This window comes from Hemicordylus capensis, chromosome 2 (assembly GCF_027244095.1).
Source record: "Hemicordylus capensis ecotype Gifberg chromosome 2, rHemCap1.1.pri, whole genome shotgun sequence".
Lineage (NCBI taxonomy): Eukaryota > Metazoa > Chordata > Lepidosauria > Squamata > Cordylidae > Hemicordylus > Hemicordylus capensis.
Genome location: NC_069658.1, coordinates 45,609,722 through 45,631,583, shown reverse-complemented (window position 1 = coordinate 45,631,583; position 21,862 = coordinate 45,609,722). Strand labels below are relative to the sequence as shown.

The 21,862-nt window shown below is 41.7% G+C and overlaps 1 protein-coding gene across 5 annotated transcripts in view; it reads left to right on the top strand.

Annotated features, from left to right (window-relative positions):
- The first annotated feature begins 7,361 nt into the window (after positions 1-7,361).
- TENT2 (terminal nucleotidyltransferase 2) overlaps positions 7,362-21,862 on the top strand; it is a 42,805-nt gene continuing 28,304 nt past the window's right edge. The window contains exons 1-7 of one of the 5 annotated variants that reach the window (XM_053300667.1): positions 7,362-7,523; positions 13,733-13,922; positions 15,290-15,475; positions 15,873-15,989; positions 18,716-18,965; positions 20,453-20,567; positions 20,672-20,763. In XM_053300667.1, coding sequence (XP_053156642.1) covers positions 15,327-15,475; positions 15,873-15,989; positions 18,716-18,965; positions 20,453-20,567; positions 20,672-20,763 — 723 coding nt within the window. In that variant the 5' untranslated portion in view covers positions 7,362-7,523; positions 13,733-13,922; positions 15,290-15,326. Of the gene's footprint in view, positions 7,524-13,568; positions 13,676-13,732; positions 13,923-15,289; positions 15,476-15,872; positions 15,990-18,123; positions 18,194-18,715; positions 18,966-20,452; positions 20,568-20,671; positions 20,764-21,862 lie in introns of those variants that run through there. The other 4 variants (XM_053300668.1, XM_053300666.1, XM_053300665.1 and 1 more) reach the window with 4 other exon arrangements.

The window sequence follows — 21,862 nt, the reverse complement described above, 5'->3', positions numbered from 1 at the left end:
GAAGATCTTCGTGCACATCCCTACAGGATACTGTGGTAGGTGCAGAGACATCAAAGCTTCTATTGCCACAGCATCCCAAGTGAAGCAAATGGGTTGGAACTGGACAGCAGCTTCACATATGCCTTTAGCAAAGGGAAATTGAAGAGCTCCTTGCCTGTGCTGCATTGAGGTGGGGAAACTTTTGTCTATTCTGCCGACAGGTTTCCAAACAAAATAAAAAGTTCTACTTATTACCTATAAGGCCCTTAACGGCTTAGGTCCAGGGTATTTAAGAGAGCACTTTCTCTGTTCTGAACCCTGTCGCTTATTAAGATCAGGGGGGATAAAAATCAATATTTTTTTAAATAAATAAAATCAGATTAATTTAATTTAAATCAAATTTAAATTGAATCTTTTATTTAAATCAAGTTTTTTAAAACATAAAATGCTTTTTGAAGAAAAAAATTATCTAAAGATAGTTTTCTATTTAAGATACATTATAGTCCAAAGGTTATTCATCATGAAATAAGGATTGTTTTTTAATTATGTAGCATAAGGCTGTATGTATGCAATGTTTAAATTTTTTTGGTAAATGAATTCCATTAATCTATTCACAATGTCATGCTCCTTCATAGGTTTCTGTAAGATTATTTTGGGCAATTTTTCTATCTAGAAGAGGACCAAAAATGAAACCTTCATCTGGTTGTAAATATTAAGATTGTACCAGCAAGAATGAGTCTTTATGTAAAAAACCATGATTTAAATCTAGACTTACTGACTAGTGATTTAAATCATGATTTAAATTGATTTGATTTAAATCAAATCTACCCTGATTAAGATCATCTGGAGAGGTTCGACTACGGGTGCCACAAACTTGTTTGGTGGCCACTTGGGACCAGGCCTTTTCTGTGGCTGCCCCAGGGCTTTGGAATGTGTTCTCTGCTGAAATAAGAGCACCTTCTTCTCTGTTTGCTTTTAGGAGGTCCCTTAAGACGTACCTGTTCTCCCAGGCCTTCAACTGAGATTCAATTTTTCAATTTTAATGTGTTTTTAACATGTTTTTATCTATGATTTTTATCTTTTTATGAATTTTAAGTGTGTTATATTTTATGTTTTAATTCTGTACACAGCCTAGAGATTTTTTATACTAGGAGGTATATAAATTCAATAAATAATAATATTCTGCACATGTACAAAATATAAGATCATACTCTTGAGCATCTGTCTGATCCCCACCTATTAACTTTTGGGAAGTTAGAAAATAAAGTTAGGTTGTCATTTAGCAGCAGTAACATGTTTTCATGTATTACTATGTTATTTCACTGTTTCTTAATGTACATTTTAGAAATGCATTCCTGTACTATTAAAGGTCTATATTGCCTTTTCAGAGAAAGATGCTTTTTTATTGGTAAAGAAAATGTCTTTTATTGCTAAGTCTATCTTTTGGCTTCTATCCCAGAATGAACTTCAAAGTATTTCATATGGGTATTATATTTAAAGAGCTACAGTTTCTCTGTGGGTATGGAATAAAATTAAACCCAATTAACGTTCATTTATTTCTGTGCTGTTGAAATACATTGTTCAGTTCTTTTAGGTTTACTAGGTCACGTTGATCCTGACATTTAGTATAAAATTTAATTATATGTAAAAATAACAACAATAATTTCTTGTTGCAAATTAGGCAGCATGTTGTAATCGCTATCAAGCCACCTAATAGCACAGCAAGGAAATGACTTGACCAGCAAGCCAGAGGTTGCCGGTTTGAATCCCTGCTGGTATGTTCCCCAGACTATGGGAAACACCTATATCCGGCAGTAGCAATATAGAAAGATGCGGAAAGGCATCATCTCATACTGTGCAAGAGATGGCAATGGTAAATCCCTCCTGTATTCTACCAAAGACAACCACAGGGCTCTGTGGTTTCCAGGAGTCGACACCAACTCGACGGCACACTTTACTTTTATTAACGCTATGCACATTTACTTAAAAGTAAGCCTTGCGGAACACATTGAGTCTTAACTTCCAAGTAAATAAGTACAGGACTAGGCTGTACAGCTGCAGTCCTAACCTACTAGAGATCAAGTCCATCTGACATGTCAATGGGACTTACTGAGTAAAGATACTTAGAGCTGTGCTGGAATACTGTATGCAGGGGTATAGCTATAAATGAGTAGATGAACTGAAAGACTCTGGAGGCCCCAGTTCCACCCGTTCCTATTTTCTTCATTATCACCCTCTGAAGAGCTGCCCTGGAGAAGGGCAAACATGGGTCCCCTCTCCCCTAGCTATGCCCCTGACTGTATGGCTGATATATATGTACCAAATTTTTTTAGATTGTGAGCCCTTGGGGGACAGGGATCCATCTTATTTATTTATTATTTCTCTTTGTAAACCGCCCTGAGCCATTTTTGGAAGGGCGGTATAGAAATTGAATAAATAATAATAATAATAATAATGAAACAGATATATCCCACAAAAACTAAGTATATAACAGTGTTATCCCTCCAGTACGGTGAATGCAACTTTGAACGTAAGAATCTGCTGGAGCAGAGCAAGGATTCATCTAATCCATCTTCCTGTTGGATTAGATTTCTGATCTAATCAGTCAGATCCTTCCCAGAGGCTGACAAGCTGAAAGTGACATCTGCTTTCCATCTACCGTGAATAATTTTATGCACCTCTGTCATGTCTCATCTTCAGGTTTTCTTATAAACTAAAAAGCCCCAAACACTTTAGTCTTCCCCATAGGGAAGGTGATCTAATCTCCTTTACCATTATGGTTAATGTATTTTGCATCTTTCCAGTTCTACCATATCCTTGTGGAGATCATAACTATACATTAAATTCCAAATGTAGCCACACCATAGCCCTATTCACATATTATGTTCAACGCATATATGTGTGTATAGTGTACACACATACAGATCTGTATGCATGTAGTTATGTTGAATGCAGGTGCAGCAGTACACTTCCTAACTCTGTCCTGCATATCAAGGGGCCAGTAGCCAGGTTCACTTTTTAAATGAACTCAGGTACAGTCATTCACACAACATTCACAACATTATTTCTTAGGTGTGGAGATACCTAAATGCATGGACCACATAATGTCTGAATAGGGTTCATATTAGATGTATAAAAGAGCATTATGATCAAAATGGCAGATTAATAAAATGGCATTTTATGTTCAATTATTTTCTTAATTGTTAACACTGCATACTGACTTTTTTTTTTTCATTTTCAGTTAAGGGGCCAATGGAGGGGCCAATAGAACACATGCTTTTCCTGTACAAGATCCCAGGTTCCATTCCTGGCATCTCCTCTTAAAAGGACAGCCGGGCAGGAAATGACTCCTGGCTTGGGCAGCCATTAATAGAGCTGAAAATACTGACTAGATAACTTTGCATACCTCGCAAGGGAGCTTCATATTTGAGGGCTCTGTTTGGCTTTGGGCACAAACTGCTGCACAGTAGAAGAAAACCTGCTTTGAGACTGAACTGTGAGCATTTTATGGCAGCAAATTCCATAAATTAAATAATGAAAGGAGCACAATGAAAAAAATGGGACTATGACAAATGTAATGAAGACTAAACTAATGACAACAGGTACACCAATCAGCCTCAGAATTGAATAATGAAGACACTGAAGCGGTGAATAGCTCCCACCTTTTAGGGTCGACCATCAACAGTAAAGGATCCAGCAGTCAAGAAAAACGCCTCAGACTAGCACTTGGTAGGGTTGCAATGAAGGCCTTGGAAGGGATATTTAGATACCGTGACGTTTCTATACCTACAAAGATTAGAATCGTTCAGACGATGGTTTCCCCCATGACACTCTATGGATGCGAAATCTGGACTTTGAAGAAGCAAGATAGAAAAAGTATTGACGCTTTTGAACTATGGTGCTAGAGAAGACTTTTGAGGATACCATGGACAGCCAGGAAAACAAACAAATGGATCATAGAACAAATCAATCCAGAATTTTCACCTGAGGCACAAATGACTAGGCTCAAACTATCATACTTTAGGCACATTATGCGAAAACTCAGCTCCCTTGAGAAGTCCATAATGCTGGGAAAAGTTGAAGGAAAGAGAAGAGGACGACCAGCAGCAAGGTGGATGGACTTGATTACATCAGCAATGAATGCACTACTGAGAGACCTTAAAGGTCAAGTTGAAGACAGATCATCCTGGAGAGAATTTATCTATGTGGTCGCTAAGCATCGACACTGACTTGACAGCACTTAATCAATCAATCAAGCAGGTGATGTTACAGACCAGGCCTGATCTATATACTAAATATGCTCATTTGCTAGTATATAAAATAGGTCTGGACCAAGTTCTTTTGTATTAGTGACCACGTATGATCTGGATGCAAGCAAGAAAGGAGATCAAACCACTCAAAGATTCAATGGGCTTTATTGAGTATAAAAGACTTAATCTAGCAAGGCAAAAAGCAGAACCCTCTATCAATATTAGTAACAGTAATTAAACAGAACATCCTAACCAGTACCAATATTCACCGTGTGCCTAACTAACTTATGTGTGTGTACTTAAATCTTCCTAGATTCTAATACATTTCAGATATAGGCAGAAAAGAGGTGGGGGTGGGTTTGAGAGAGGCTGAGGGCAGGCATGGTTTGGAGTTAGTAGAGGAAAGGAAGGGGAGAAGGAGAAGGAGGGGAAAGGATGGAGGGACTCAAGGAGCAGCATATTTACCAGGCTTGAGAATGGTGGATCTTTCAGCTGAAGAGGAGAGACTGTAGCTGGGAACAGCAACAGAGCGATGGTCTGGCTTCTCGTGGTTAAGCAGACAGTTTGCTCAGAGTGAGGCAGAGAGTGAAGGTGCCATGGCTGGGGGAAAAGTCTTGGCTTCTCACTGCGCAGTAGAAGTCACAGACAGTTCCTGTACATGGGCAGAGTTCCTGAGCAAATCTTGCTGTAGGCACAAGATAGCTAGCGTGTGAGCAGAATGCCCGTAGGCACAGAACTGCCAAACTGCCATGTCCAGAGACTCCTTGTTATAGTGGTTCCATCCTTTGATGTCTTCTGGATCACAAAAGGCGTTTTTCTGCTATCCTCTGAATATTGCCTTTTTAATTACCAAAATTAGCTCAGGATATTTGGTCAGTTCAGAGAGATCTCAATCTTATCTTCTGTAAACTGTTATCTTGAGGAGGGGACAAAGTCCAAAAGCAAATCTGCATCCCAGATGTGCTAACCTGGTCCCAGAAGGTGTTAAAAGTCAGCAATTAGTGAGAGGGGGTTAGTTCTATTTGTGTTAGACATTATTTCTTGTAAACCTCTATCTAGTGTGTATTTGCAACAGAAAAATATTCAAAGTAACATCAAAAGGGTAAGCATGAGTGCGGCAAGTTAATTAACACATTTGACTTAAAGCAGAAGCATCCTGTTACTGGACAGCAGGTTAATTTCAGCAGTGTGAGACTGGTAATTAAGCCTGACCCATTGTTTCAGTGAGTTTCCACAGATAACCAATGCTAGATTCCCCTGCCTCTACAAATCATTGACCAGGCAGTCATGAGATTCACCTCCAGTTCAGACATTGAATTGAACTCTTAATATAAAATAAATCAGACACAGGCCTATATTTCACATGCTTCTGAGTTGGTACCTCTGGTTCTGATATGTTATAGACCGTTCATAACAGTGATCTGGGAGGGAGTTCATCACAAGGGGAAGCAAAAGTGAAAAGGTAGAATAATTTGGGAGGTGGGTGGGCAGCCAGGAGAGCTTGGACAGTTGAGGGTAGTGTAGCAGGGTGGGGTCATATGCAGGAGTGTAATGGGATATGAGAGCTAAGAGGCAGGGATGGGCTTTGAAGATAAGAACAAAGATCTTGACTTGGATCCAGGAGAGGACAGGAAGCCAGTGAACAGATTTAATGGGGAGAAATATGTGACCTGAGTGACAAGAGATTGAATGATTTTGGCAGCAAAACGCTATGAGACAACGGAAGATCAGAGAGAAGGTTGCAGCAGTCAAGGTGAGAGATGATCAGAGAATGAAACTGAGGTTCCCCTGAGGGGACAGTGAGGAAGGTATTTTTGCAGTGTAGCAGAAAAGTGACATGATTTGGCACCAAACTGGATATGAGGAAAAATTGAGGAGTTAAAGATACTGTCATCTTCCAGAGGAAATGGATGAGAGTGGTGTGTGGAGGCACTTTGTGGGTGGTGCTGGACAAAGCACTCCATGGCTGGGTGGGGAGTCTGTGGTGGCCGTGGGTAGGCTGCTCGGATGATACCTGCAGCAGGAGACGGTGCATTGGTGCCTACTGCACCCATCACCTGAGATGAGTGCCTCACTTTGCTTGTCCTGTTCTCATCTGTAATTTAAGACTGTGTGCATTACACTACCACTATGGCCTTTCTGCCTGGGGACGAAATCTCATCAAACTCAGTGACACTTAGACAAGCTAAAGGGAAAACTTCACCCCCAGTGTGAAATCAATAATCATATGGATGTGGCTTTCATGGGGAATGCACTTTACCCATATTTTTCACACACTTTCTGTGCACCTTCTTCATCTGAAGAGCCCCCATAAGAGCCCCTGGTGGCGCAGTGGTAAAACTGCCGCCCTGTAACCAGAAGGTTACAAGTTTGATCCTGACCAGGGGCTCAAGGTTGACTCAGCCTTCCATCCTTCCGAGGTCGGTAAAATGAGTACCCAGAATGTTGGGGGCAATATGCTAAATCATTGTAAACCGCTTAGAGAGCTCCGGCTATAAAGCGGTATATAAATGTAAGTGCTATTGCTATTGCTATCTGTGTTTGACACTCAACCAAGACGCTTTTTGTTGCAGCTGCCTTTTAACTTGCACTCTAGTTTTAATCTTGACTGGTCTTTGTCCTGTATTGTTCTGCTGCTACGCCTAAACTTTACCCTGATGCTTTTAAAATACGTATTTTAATTACTTATACTTTGACGCTTTCCCCTTATTCTTTTCTTTTAGCCTCTTTGTTACAACGTTATTGAAAAGCGGGTCAGAGATAAGAAATTAAATGCGTTTTCCTTTTCAGCGGCGTGCCTTGAAACCTAAACTTGAAGCTAACCTTCATCCTTCTGGAACTGGGATCCCCATCACATCCATCCATACTCCTGCCTGCCTGCCTGGGAGCTCGCCCCAGTCCTGAGAACAACCACATGGCCAAACAGCCCCATCCGATTCCTCAGTCATGCTTAACGTGGTCTTAGTGGCTGCACCCCACGCGGTGGAATCTCAGAGCCGCCAGCTTTGGCACATGCGCAGAGCACCACCGTGGTGGACCTAGCGAGAGACAGCGCCGACGCCATCACTTCCTGCCGTCTGCCGCTGGATCCGGAAGCCAGCGAGGTCTCTGCCTAGATGGTCTCTGCTGCCGAGCATTTTCGTTTTACTTCCGGAGGGTTCCACCTCCCTTTCCTCCCCCCTTTCTCTCCAGAGAGGAGGGGAAGAAAAACAGAGGAGGCCGCTGGGTTGGGAGCACGCTGGGCCTGGCCCAGGCTGCTGGCTCTCCTGCTGTCTCCAACCCCCACGCGCCGGAGTAAGTCAGGAGCCTCCGTGGGGGACGGCTGCTGGAGCGGAGGCGGAGAGGGTCTGTGCCCGGCTTTCACTCGGGCAGGCGTAGACCGTGCTGGGTCCTCCCTTGGGAGCGAGCGAGTGAGGGGCTAGGCCCAGCCGGTGTGGGTGGGGTGGGGAGTTCGGGCTGTCCTGGAGGGGTTGTTCTCGCTGAGGTCTGGTTAGAAGGCTCGGGGGCGAGCAAGTGAGTGGTTCCCGCTGAGGTCTGGGGTGCGCAGGTATTCGGTCTGATACTGCTGCAAAAAGGTGCAGAGGATGCGCGAAGGGAGGTGTAGAGTCCTGAAGGGAATCGGGGCTGTTAATTGGTGCGGGCGAGTTGTGATATTCTCACAGCAGCCGAGAGGAGTGCACGTGGCCGGCGCTGGGGATCCAGGTTGTTTATGTGCCAGTCGGCAGCGGATCCTGAGCGAAACCGTGGAGGGCTAAAGGTTTGCTTTCCCCTGTGGCTTCCTCCTCCTCCCTCTCAGAGGCGTGCTAAGTTGGCTCGGTGGGGCTTGCGTTGCTTTGGTATCTCCCAGTCTTGCAAATGTCCCCAGACGATTTCAAGCGAAACAGGGATATTTTGTTGAGAGATTTTGGTCCATAGAAAATGCGCTTTCTAGACGTCGATGTTTATTCAGGCTCCTAATGTGCGCATTTCAAACTGTGTTTGGGAAAACTCTTGACAAAATCGGCATTGACAGTCAAGTTTCTGTGGAAGTTTGCCAGCCGCTTCCGAGTTCGCTAGGAACACGGGTGTCGTTTAGGTTTCACTTTCTATTCCTTTTGGGCAACAGACTCTAGTGTCTCATATTAACTGAGTATGCACTCAAGAATCCTCTGCGTTGTTCGGCAATCCCGTATAAAGATGCAGGGATTCGTTTCCAACATGGAAAGGGCTTTCTTAAGATACTCTGAAAGCCTCTAGTCTAATCCATTAGCTTTCACTTTATTTTGCTTTTATTGCTAGGGACATCTAGTTCAGAAAGTCACATCCTTTATGGTGTGAATGTCTCAGGCCATCAAAGGGTATGGGGTAGAAATTGGCAATGAGCACACAGAAAGAAATGACAGCTGCTTAATGAGTCTAAAGCGTGGTGAGCCAGCGTGGTGTAGTGGTTAGAGTGCTGGACTAGGACCGGGGAGACCAGAGTTCAAATCCCCATTCAGCCATAATACTTGCTGGGTGACTCTGGGCCAGTCACTTCTCTCTCAGACTAACCTACTTCACAGGGTTGTTGTGAGGAGAAGCATAAGTATGTAGTACACTGCTTTGGGCTCCTTGGAGGAAGAGTGGGATATAAATAATAATATTTAAAAAGATGATGATGTTATAGGGAAATGTTGAGCACCTGAAGGCAGACACAATGTATAGGTGATAATGCCAGAAACCTCCAAATCAGGATGAGGGAACTAGCATGCTTTGTGCTAAAAGAGAACCTATATATAGTGGGCATATCAGAAATTTGGTGAAATCAGTGGCTTATGGTTTTTCCAAGATATAAAATGTATGGAAAGGCCAGTGAAATATGTGCTTGATGTGGGGTTGCTTACAAAAGTAAATACATTAGTATATTCAAGAGAAATAAATTCTTTCACAAAATCTCTGAGTATAAATACCTGCCCTGAAAGACAGTTAAGTTGTGGAACATGATGTTGCTACCTCACCAAATCTCTGAGGGTAATTTGATGTGTTTTTATCTGCTAGGGAGGCAATCAAAGAAGAAAATACCATAATAACATTTGACTTCAACTACCATTAACTAGGAATCTGCCCCAAACCAGCATGGGAGAGTTTGAAGGCGGGGGGGGGATGACCTTTAGGGTGGGAGAGGGTGCACTCCCGCTGCTTTCCCCCCACTGGTGCTCCATTGTAAACTGGTCCAGCGGGGCGGAAGCGTACCTCCCTTCTGCCCTGTCTCCTCATCAGACTGGAAGTAAGCGGAAGTACCTAGTGTGTGTGCTCATAAAGGGCCTCCAAAATGGCTCTGTGCACATCCCTACCATTAACATTAACTGGATATATGTGTATTCAAATTGCAATAAAAAGTGGGGGGGAAGCATAGCTATGACCAAGTAGTTGAACAGAACTTGAAGCTCAAACCAGTGGTCCCTCTAACTGTTTTCATTTGTGTGCAGAGTGAGTGTTTATCTGGGTGGCAGTACCAAGGCAGTGGGTGCACACCTGCATTCAGAGTGGGGCCTTCCTGATTCAACCTGAGCGGTATCTAAAATGAACTGAGTGGACATCAAAAAACGTGTGAGCGCATGCACGTGAGCACGCCTTAGAGCAGGGTTTCTCAACGTGTGGGTCCCCAGATGTTATTGGACTTCAACTCCCATAATCCCCAGCCCCAGTGGCCTTTGGTTGGGAATTATGGGAGTTGAAGTCCAATTACATCTGGGGACCGACACGTTGAGAATCCCTGCCTTAGAGGCTCACACTTTCCCCCCAGCAAAAAACTTGAACCTGAACTGGAGCCAACCCTCTAAACTAAAAAGCGGCAACCGATTCAATAAGAAGACATTCAGAAGATTATTTAAGGGGCTGGTCAAGGCTCCTGTCTGCTGTAACAGTATTTGGAAGAACTATACTTCCCAGTTAGTCATCTGAAAAGGGGAAGAGGAACAAGAGAGGATTAGCAGACAAAGTCTAGCATTGGTAGAGTTCAGGTAGAGGCTTGTCTATCAGCAAGGCCTCAGTGTGGAAGATTCTTGAACTAAGGCTGGAAACTTCTATTTCCTTGGCAGTTTCTCCTTGCTGTTCTACCATGCCGCCTAAACGGGGTTGGTTTTTTCATTTTTGCTAGTTAGTCGGTCTTATTGAAAGAAGAGATTGAACTCTAAGGAGCTGGGGGTAGGAACACAGGAAGCTGCCTTATGCTATTGTCCATCTAGCTTAATGTTGTTCTGTGACTGACAGTGGCTTTTCCAAGGTTTTAGGCAGCAGCCTTGCCCAGCCCTACCTGGAGATGCCAAATGTTGAACCTGGGGCAGATGTTTTAGATGTTCACTGAGCTAAGGCCCTGTACCCAAAAGTGGTATACATGGGTTTCCCAGCTTCAGGAAGGTGGCTGTAGCATGTGCCCTTGGACCAGGGTTGATACAAATTGATGATTTAAAAAATATTTTTTTAATTTAAATTGATTATTAAAAAATAATTCATAAAGAACCTAGGCCAAGGATATCATAATGAATATTAATCATAACCTCTAATTATATTATGTGAATATGTTAACAGCAGTATATGAGGAAGAGAGATAACAGACCTGATCAATCCTATTTTGCAGGTGGTGTACATCATTCTCTATCACACTCTCATTCTCAAGCCCTTGTGTGCCCTGCCCTCAAAAAGTGTAGATGCAAAGGTGGTCAATGAATGAATAGAGGATTTGGAGGGAATGAAGTAGATCTGAGCAAGGAGGAAGAGTCTGGAGATAAATGCGCGGGAGGCAGGGGAATAGAAAGTGAAACCAAAAGTGAACAGAACATATTCATGTCTTAGTCATGAGGAAATGTTTTCCGAGTGTATTCTGCATTGGGAAATGCCTGTCATGGAAGCAGGGCATAAGAGAGAGACCATTTGGGAATACTTTAATAAAGTTCCTGCACCCACCACACAGTGGGGAAATGACTTATAAAGCCAGAGGTTGCTGGTTTCAATCCCCACTGGTATATTTCCCAGACTATGGGAAACACCTATATTGGGCAGCAGCGATATAGGATGATCCTGAAAGGCATCATTACACACTGTGCAGGAGGAGGCAATGGTATTCCTGTATTCTATCCTCCAGTATTCTACCAAAGAAAACCACAGGGCTCTGTGGTTGCCAGGAGTCGAAACTGACTCGATGGCACACTCACTACCTGTGGGTAGGACAGGCAGGTGTGCAAAATGCAAACAGTTCAACAACAAAATTCAAGGCATGATTGCCTGAATGATTGCAGGCATGATTGCCTACATTATGAGAAGTGTGTACCTACCTTCTAAATATGGAACCTACATCTATCTCTGAATATGTATGAAGTAGGAGTGTGCAAAAATGGTGCTTTCCCCCTGGGAGAGCTGCTCTACCAATTGGGGTAGGAGGGTAAACCAGTCCCCCTGAGGCAGGCAAATGCGCTAAGTCCAGAGTGGAGGGCTGGACTACCCACCAACCCCAATCGGTAGACCAGCTCTCCCTGGAAAAACAGAAGAGCTGGTCTACTGATTGGGATCAGTAGGTAGACCAGCCCTCTGCTTTGTACTTCAGGTGTCAGCATGCTTCAGAGGACTGGTCTACCTGCTGACCCCAATTGATAGAGCACCTCTCCCTGGCTAAGCTGGCAGTTCTTGACAAATCAATTGGATGGTTCTGTGATTCGATTCGACTTCAAATTGTGCAAACCCTAATATTAAGGTCATATGAGACAACAAGAATGCACTTTGATAGAAAATGATGATTAAATAGAATATTCCTGACTAGTGATTTAAATTTTGATTTAAATAATTAAAATTGAGTCCTTTTTTGAAGCAATTTAAAATTATGATTTAAATCCTACCTTAGACCTTGCTTTGGGTAGGGCAGATCATGTTTGGCGGGAGAAGGCGATGAGATTGAGTAAAGCAGTGGAAAGGGAGCTCAGTTTAAAAGTCTGTGTATGGGGCATGGGGAAGGGGTGCTGTTTAGCAGTTCTAACCTGATTATTTTAATCATTTTGTTGTTTTCCCTGACTGGCTAGGCTTAAAGTTTTTTCCTTCTGGTGGCCTAGGTAAGACACTCTACCCAGAATAAAACCACTTCATATGGTTTGGTTGATTATATTTTTAGACTTAGTTTCATGGTGTAGAAGCTGTTTATATAAGTGAATACACTATAGTCAAAGCAGTATAGGTAAGAATCAAAATAAAAGTTAAGTTTTGCCGTCAAGTCGGTGTTGACTCCTGGCAATCGCAGAGCCATGTGGTTTTCTTTGGTAGAATACAGGATGGGGTTACCATTGCCATTTCCTTCACAGTATGAGATGATGCCTTTCAGCACCTTCCTATATCGCTGCTGTCCAATATAGGTGTTTCCCATAGTCTGGGAAACATACTAGCGGGATTTGAACCAGCAACCTCTTGCTCTCTAGGCAGGTTGCTTCCCCACTTCGCCATTAGGTGGTCAAGAATCAAAATACATATACTAAAAGTGTTAATAGTCCTTCTTTCCCCCCATGGCTGTAAAATAGCAGCCACAGTGGTTCTAATCTGCATTAGGACTGCAGTATATGAGGAGAGGGTACTTCCTTTCTTCCCTTGGCACCACATTCCTGATGAAAATTGACCCCTTTCTCTGAAGTTGCTGTTAGTCCCATAAGTGAAGCTCCACTGCGGCACCTACAAGAGCTTCCAGGACTAACAGCGGCTTTGATGGGGAGTATTTTTTGTACTGTGGTCAGTATTCCCTCCCTGAATGCTGTGGTCTTGATGCTGATTGGGGAACCTGCTGCTGCTATATTATTGGGGGCGGGGGTGGGGTTAAGTCAGAAGGAATATTGCAGCCTAACTAAACCCTCAAAAGTTAATAGTCTGTCATGTGTCCCCCCCCATTAACTTGCTTTTAAATTCCAAAGAGTTTCAGAAGTAAGGAGTTGCCTTTGGTGGCAGGACTGTTTTTTGTTTAATTTGCACATTGCTTCTACAAACAGTGGCAGCTTCAGCACTTCAAATGCTTCTGAAATTGCTGCTGCCGACAGAGGCACAGTTCGGGCACTTTGTACTGTTTTAGATCCATTCATGCACAATAATATAGAATCCATCATTTTCGTTTTGTAAGAAAATAACAGAAATTAATAATGTTGTTGAGTGGCATGCAACACTCCTGACATCAGTGAGACAAGTTAGTCATGACTAAGTTATGGCACTTGATCACGACCCACTTAATTTGCATGCTGCTCGTTGCTTTTTATGCCCCCTTTCCTTATGTACACTACAGCAGTGTACTGTGGTAATTGTTCTGAGGAAGAGAATGGAAGTTAAAGAATTGTGATTCTTCCTTGGTTTTTTAAGGTCAAAAGACAACCAGGAATTACGTAAAGGCAAGTGGTGGCGGCAGGGTTTTCTTCATTCTTTACCTTTTTGTGCCACACCTGTGGGAGCAACTGTGGTTTCTGCATGTATGTATTAATTAATTTAATTATAATATTTATATACTGCCTCATGTGTATCTCTAGGCGGTGTACACAACTTAAAATACAACATTTCGAAAGAAGGAACTTCTCAAAATGAGAGGATCAAGGAAACTATGAAAGGCAAGAAAGTTTCCTTTTAAAAGACAGAAGTCTTGCCCAGACGAAAACAAAAAAGAGCACAAACTCTAGCAAAAGACATGTATATTAATAAGGCAAGTGAAGAAAACTTGAGGTACATAGTACTAACAGTACTTGAATAACATAACTAACAGTAACATTTGTTTTAAATACATCAGAAATTGTTTTTTAAATACATCAGATTGTTTTAAATACATCAGAAAGTAACCAGAGAGGTGGTCAGTATGCACCTCTAAGGCATTCGCATGTGCGCATGCTTACAAGTTTTTTGATGTCCGCTCAGTTAATTTTAGGTCCCACTCAGGTTGAATCAGGAAGTTCCCACTCTAAATGCATGTGCACGCACACTGCCTTGATACTGCCGCCTAGAACAAAACTCACTCCGCACACAGATGAAAAAATTAGAACACTGGGGGTGGTTGGCCTGTTAGATGACAAAGGAGGGGAGAGACTAATGGGACAGGATAGAGATTATAGTGAAGAAGAATACAGTCTTCTCTGTGGAAGATATTGGTCAGATAACACCTGAACCCTCCATTTTTGGGAGGGCACCTAAAGAACTAAGTCAAGAACTAAGTCAAGGGTGAAGCTGACAGATTAAACATTAACAAGTATTTGAGGCCAGTGGACATTCTTAACTCGAATGTGAAACCGATGAACTTCTAACAAAATATGCAACTTGTCTCTAAAATGCCCACCACCACTAGAAAGGTGGTAGGTAATGCCAGTTATAAGCAGGGTATCCAGTGTTGTACGTAATGCCTTTATATCAAAGATGCAGCTGCATTTGGAATATTATGTACAGTGCTGCTTGGATTTCCTAAAATGTTAAAATGTATTTCTTTGCGTTTACTTTCAGAATATAACTTCACGTGATATTCTGAACGTGTGTGAAACTTTGGGGTGCCAAAAGTCAGGCTTATGTTTGGGCATGGCTTTCTGTGGGAGCTTCCAATCTTTGGTGGTTGGTGTGCCAATGGGAGGAAGGGCAGTTTAATTACCCATAGCTGACTTGCTTGTTTGGGCTAGACCTGACTCTGAGGACCTTGTCCTCAGTTATGACCATTCTGACCTCAACAATCTGTTCCCCGCATTGCCATATAAAACACCCACCCACATTCTCTTGAGAATTGTGAGGGCTCACTCAGCTCTGATGAGATAAGTTCTGGTTCTTGCGGGACCATGTCTGAAAGCTACTCTGGTGGCTGCTTTGATAGTGACTCATCAGTCTGGCCAATGTTGTCGGGTGCACTTGACTGAACCTAACACAGTAGGTTGGACTAGGGTATCAGTGGAGGTGTCTTCTTGCACCTCTTCCTGCAGATGGTTGGGTGAGTCAGCACAGCTCTTACCTGGTGGAGGGGTGACATTGGAAGCCAGGGCCCCCCACATTCATGTAATCATTGTGCCTTTTAATTACCTGATCTCAGATTTCCCCCCCACCCCAACTATTTCATATAGGTCAACGGATACATGTTCACGTTCAGCATAGAAGAGCATGTTCCCAAATTCTTCCAACTTGGGTCGTCCACCCTTCCCTCTAGAACGCCAACAATACAACTTCTTCAGTAATCTTCCAGTGAACATACCTCCTGTTCTTCTTTTTCACCAGCAAATTATTGATCATCCCCAGTTCCCAAGCACAACGTAAGTAAAGTAGAACCGTAATCTGAAACCGATGGATGAAAAACCTGTGCTTTCAAAACAAATCTTAGGTTTACCAGCATATGTTGAAATGATATTGTAAAGTCACAGAAAATTGATTAATTTCCACTTGTCCAATTGGGCTTTGAGGTTGTCTTCCATAGGAAATCAAATGCGTGCAATCTAGTTGAGTAGCTTGTGTTCTGTTGCAAATTGTAGTTGTACAGTGTCAGAAAATTATTGCAGTTGAACACAGGGGTGTGTTTGTGTGTATGTGCATGTATAAGTAAGTAAATAAACAAATAACACAAATATTTATTTATTTATTTAATATTTATACTTCAAAAAACATTTAATGTTTGATAGTAATGCATGGGATACCACATTTTAATCTTCCTAGAGCTCTGTTGGGTGGTAGTCTTTCGACCATCCCAGCTGTTTCACCACCACCTTTTGCCTATAGAAATGGCAGCCCAGTGCATTCATCATCTGCACCTGCATCATTCCGAGGCAGAAAGTAAGTACTGGATTTGTGTAAAATTGTTGAATTGGATTATTTGAGAAGGGATGTATCTCATTGGCAGAGTACATGCTTTGCGTGCCGAAGGACCCTGCTTTAATCCCTGTCATTTCTAGGGCAGGGCTTAGACAAGGCCTGTTCAACCTAGGCGCCCCCCCCCCCCAATCTGTTTTTGAACTACAACTCACATAATTCCCAGTCACAGTGGCCGGTAGCCAGGGATTATGGGAATTGTAGGCCAACATCTGCAGGAGGGCCAAGTTGAGCAGCCCTGGCTTAGACCTAGAGAGCTGCACCCAGTCAGTGCAGACAATAAGATATTTTACTGGAAATAATGGAGCCATACAATATGCAGGTAAACAAAGGAGACCCTGGAATTTTTTGTGTCCTGGTCCCTAGCTGCTATGAAATTGCAGGAAATGTAATTTGTGAAATATATATTGATACAAAAGCCTTGTTTGGCTTTTTTATATTGTAGTGATTTGTGACTTTCAAATTAAGCACTTGTTGAGCAATCCTATCCTTATATGCTACTTTAAAATATTAAAAGTTTATCAACGTTTTCAAATATATATATATATATATATATATATATATATATATGTGTGTGTGTGTGTGTGTGTGTGTATAAAAAATCTGTAGGAATGTTCAAGTTAAAATAGAATTGCTTTCTAATAAAAGTTTACTTAAGTTTATTGAGAAAGTAGACAAAGAATACTTTTGACTTGGATTCCAAGTTATTTTTTATGATGAGTGTATTGAGTACTTGAATATTTCCAATCATGTTTGCGTTTATAGAATGTAATAGTGGCTGCCATGATGTGTAGCTTAACACCAACATTTGCCTTTCACTGGGGCTGATGCCCATGTAAAAGCTAGCCCTGATGGTGTTGCACAAGAGTTCAGTTGTGCTGTGACTTGGAAATGCACATCCACACATGCTACAAAGCTTCCGTTGTTTTTAATGGAAGCTCTGTAGCACAGGCATGTATTTCTGTGTCGTGCAACTGAGCTCTTTAACAGCCCTGACCAGGCTAGAGTTTTATATGTTAAGCAGCCCTGGTGGAAAGGAAACAGGAGTGCTAGACTGTGCATCATGTTGGCCATTCTTTCTAAAGAGTCTCCCCACCCCCATACTTCCTGATTGAAAATGTTTGTATACCATGAACCCCATAATTAGCCATAAGTAGGCTCATGCGTGTGTGTGTGTATATATATAGAGAGAGAGAGAGAGAGAGAGAAAGAGAGAGAGAGTGTTCAAGTACTTATAAGTATTAGGATGCTTTTTGTTGACTGTAGTAAACGGGCCAGCTGATGCAATGCAACTATGTAATAGCAAGAGTCCCCACCTTCACTGTTGAGACAGAGATGAAAATTTTGACCCCAGTACACATACATTTGAAAAATCTCTGAATATGCCTTCTTTGCAAAGCAATAGTTGTGTGTCAGAAGAATTCCTGAGTGCTTTTCTCTATTACATTTGCTTGAATTTGAATAGTCTCATAACTTACATAAACATAAATGCCAGCAACAGTGACTTTTATTTATAAAAATACATTGAGTGCACACACTTTTCAGGTTCGTGAAAAAGAGGCATGTAAACATATTTACAGATCTATTTGGGCATTGATGTTTTAACTGCTGCTGAATAGATTTTGCCCCCATGAATGTTTTTTCCCTCTGAAATTGCACTAAAGATCAGTTTTATATTGCTGATTGTCTGTTTCTCTGGGGATCTTCCTTTCATCCAGTGTCTGGTATCTTTTCACCTTCTTCTGATAGCTCTGTAGTCCTTCTAATGCCGGTATGAGGCATGATAGCCATTAGGAATTAACTCTGGATTGTCATCCAGAGAGCCCTTACCTTACAAGTAGTTGGCTGCAGCTATGCATGCAAGTGGGACAGGAACCTTTGCCAGTACTCCTAGAGTCTCAGAATTTATGAACCAGCTTTAATGCTGGATGTATAGTTAGATTATTTGGTATATGTGCTATAGTTCTGAAAGTAATAACATCATGCCAAACTTATGAGGGTATTTGAAAGCAAGACATTTTGTAATACAAGTTGACTGTAACTGCATTATTATCTATAAAATATTTGCCAAATGAAACAGAGGTTCTTTTTTGCCCAGATCAAACACTTTACTGTCTGTACAATCTAAACCTGCACAGACACATTCTACATTTTGAATGGCTATTGTGGTAAGTTTTCTCCTCTTTCTCCCCTCTTCTCTTCCCTCTTTCTCCCCTCTTCTCTTCTTTCTTCTTGCCTTTATCACTGGGTCCACACTGCACACAGCTTCTCACTGCAACACTCTTCTCCCCCTCCCCCTTAAGATTCAGAATTACTCTCTTGCATAGTGAGTATTTCAGAGAGAAAATGGTATTTACTCTACACAGGACTGGCTTAATCAGGTTTTAGCTTTGAGTAGTTAAAATTGTTTTTTCAATTTGATCTAGCATCATTGTTCCACGGGACACAAACTGAGCAGTTGCTGCATTCTGCTTGAGCAGTCTTGCATTCTTTTTGGGTTCCTTGTTTAAAGTATTTATTTGCTCAGCATCAAAGTTGGTCATCCTTCTTAAAACAAAAACAAACAAACATGGTCTTGCTGGAAAACTCACAGTGATCACGTGGTAGTATTCACAGTTCAGTTTCTACAATAAACATGTTTTGTTTAAGTAGCAACACTGGAATAGCCAATTGTTTTTTTAAATTTTTAGGAGGCTGAAAGAGCAGGATGTTCATTATGAAGTGAAGCGCCAGCGATTTCATTCACCTCATCGGGAGTCAACTTCAGCTAACCATGCAGTGCCTTTACCAGAAGATCACAGGCGTTCATTCCCTGGGTCAATTTCTTCGCCATTATATCAAGCACATTACAGCTCAGATTTGACTGGATGTGTGCCACCCTTACAAGAAGCTTCATTTCCTGACCCCATAGAAATTGCGCTCCCTGTGGCCAAAGATAAGGTAAGATGGATAAAGGGTCACGTTCTGTTTTAGGTAGTTTTTTTCTATACAAGACAGTGACTCCTAAACACCCTCTTGGAGCTCACTAGTGTGCTGCAAGAGGGGCTTGAAAAATTAAGCCAATACTGTATTTACCTGCATCCAAGATTAGGTTTTCCCCAAGTTGTTTGATGTTAGCAAATCATTTTGATGTTGAATTCAGAGTATTCTTCTTTTGGGAAAATATAGGTATAACCTGTATTTAACCTCTGTTTTTTTACGGAGCTCATCTTACATTCACGGCCGTCCTGTATTTGGGTAAATATGGTGTGTTGAATGCATTCACCTTTTGTTGTGTTGGATGTTCCCTTCTGCTCATATGCCAGTATAAAGGCAGTGACATCATCCTGAGGGGTAGAGTAAGAATGCATAGGGATTCCTTGATGCAGCCAGTGCTGCATCTGGAAGGTGTGGGAGAATCTGAGACATAGCATCTTTGCTAATAAGCACAGTCCATCCTTGATCCTTGACTGGCCCTGAGATAGGAATAATAGAATGCGGTAGAGGCAACAGGAACCGAGCATACTTGAATTTGCAAGGAGTATGCCTTCCCAGTGCTCTGGGAGTGGATCAAAGAAACTCATTTTATATTGTCTGGCTGTAGATGAAGTACACATAATCTGGGTGAGTGGGGAAGGGTGAAGCCCTGGGCCCCATGTACCAAATGTTTGTGAAACACTGGTTTCAAAAGTGTGTGTAGGGGGGAGTTAAAATAAACCCATTAGTTGAATTGGCATTCCCAAGCTGAAGCCTTTCCTTCCAAGCTAGCTACTAAAGTCTCAGGTTTTGTAGCAAAGTTCCCAGTGTGGCTTAGGTTATGAAACAATAGTAACACACTGTACCCACCTACCTTTGGAGCAAAACTAGCTTCTCTGTCACCAAAATAACTCTTCAGTTGGAAACATCTTTCACTTTCGATGGCTTTTAGTATTGTGGTTTCCAAAAATAGAAGTTCTTTGGCTGAGGGAATGACCTGTAGAATTGCAAAACTAGCCTATGAATGGGTGGGTGGGTGTAAGAAAATAAAATGAATGACAAAACAGTTTTGGCTTTCACCAGAGAAAAGTTGTAATTTAAATCACAACTGTGTGTTACTGAGAGAAGCAGGAGATGAAACATTTGAATGAACTTTTAAAAAGTTATATGTGTTGCATCATTTACTTATTTATATTATGGTTTCTTGTCTTACAATATCCTTAGGATCCAGAGCCTATGTATCTAACTGCAGCACTCTTTGGTTGTGTTTATGTGTGTATTTATAATTAAAATTGCAAAAGCAAATATTTGTGTGTCTCTGTATACGTATACACACATACACACACAAAATGATTTGAGGGAGAAAACCTTGTTAAAAAATGTGTGTACACCCACACAGTGTATATTTAGAAGATCATATAGTAAATCTTATAGTAAATCTAACTTTATGGTGTTGTTTTGTATATGTAAAGCTAAGTCAGCAAGTACTGGAGTTATTTCAAGCGTGTCAACAGCAGTCTTTTGACTTGAACAAAAAAGAGCTTTGCCGAACACAACTCCAAAGGGAAATTCAGCAGATCTTTCCAAGTATGTTGTTCCTCTATATTATTGTTTACATACTTGAATACTCAAATAAGTGACTTGTTCTGAAGCCATGGGTTTAATCTTCTTTCACGATTCTTATCTTGCAGATAGTAGATTGTTTTTGGTTGGATCTTCACTGAATGGATTTGGTACCCGTAGCAGTGATGGTGACTTGTGCCTGGTGGTTAAAGAGGAGCCAGTAAGTATGAAATATTTGCTCAAAGAATGAGTATGGTTAACCAAAATATCGATTCTCCACTTCTGTGGTGTTCATTTTGAGAACGGGTCAAAGGAGGATCACAATGTAACAATAGGAGGCAATGCTGGTGAAACAGAATAAAATCTAGTCTTGTGTGAATGTGCTTTATTACAGTAGAAAGAATAGATATTCCTTTTATAGGAAACTAATAAAATTCTAAAGCTGTTCTCACAAGACACACATGATTGAATTTATTTTGTGTTTGTATGTTCTGCAACTGAATCGAATTGTATCAAACTGATACAATTTTCAAACTGCTTGATAATTGTATCAATTGATGATTGTATCAAACAGCCCTATAGTTATCATTAGGGCTGTGCACGGCAGATAAATCTTATTTCCATTTTGAAACTTCTTCCTATGGGAGAAGGTCTGGGAACTATAACCATCAGACATCCCAGCGCTTCCCATCTGCCCTGCGTGCATGGCCATCCTCCCCTGCATCTCTCCCTGCCCACCCACCCTGATGCTCCTGAGATTCATTGCAGCCACCCAGCTTTCCCCATGCCAGTGCTTTTAAAGGACCCACCACCACCCCAGATATGTACAGTCCTACTATACTTTGGAAGCTGTTACTGGTTTTGTGCTCATAAGGCCACCTCATAAATCATTTGGTCACAAGATGGGTAATCAGGCACTCAAGATTCCCATTGCACAATTCACATTGTATGTTAAGTCATATGTATTGTGGAAATGGGTGGGTTTGTACAGCCATTACTCTGTCAGGGGTTCCCATCCTTGTTTAACCCCTTCTGTCACAATTTTTCAGCTCAGGTACTCAATGGAGATTTTGTGTATCTCTCACCTTCACCTTCACGTTGCGGTTATGAGATAGGCTACTGTAGTCACTGGCTTACCTCCAGATGAAGCCACTCATGAGTCCCCCCACTGAAATTAATGGGACAAGTTTACTTGTTCTATTAATTTCAGTGGGAGTCCTATTAATTTCAGTGGGAATACTCAGTGTTGGTTTTCTGAAGTCTTGTCAGTCAGGCTAAGGAGAAGGGTATGCTGAGCTTCAGGACATAGCCAGCCAATC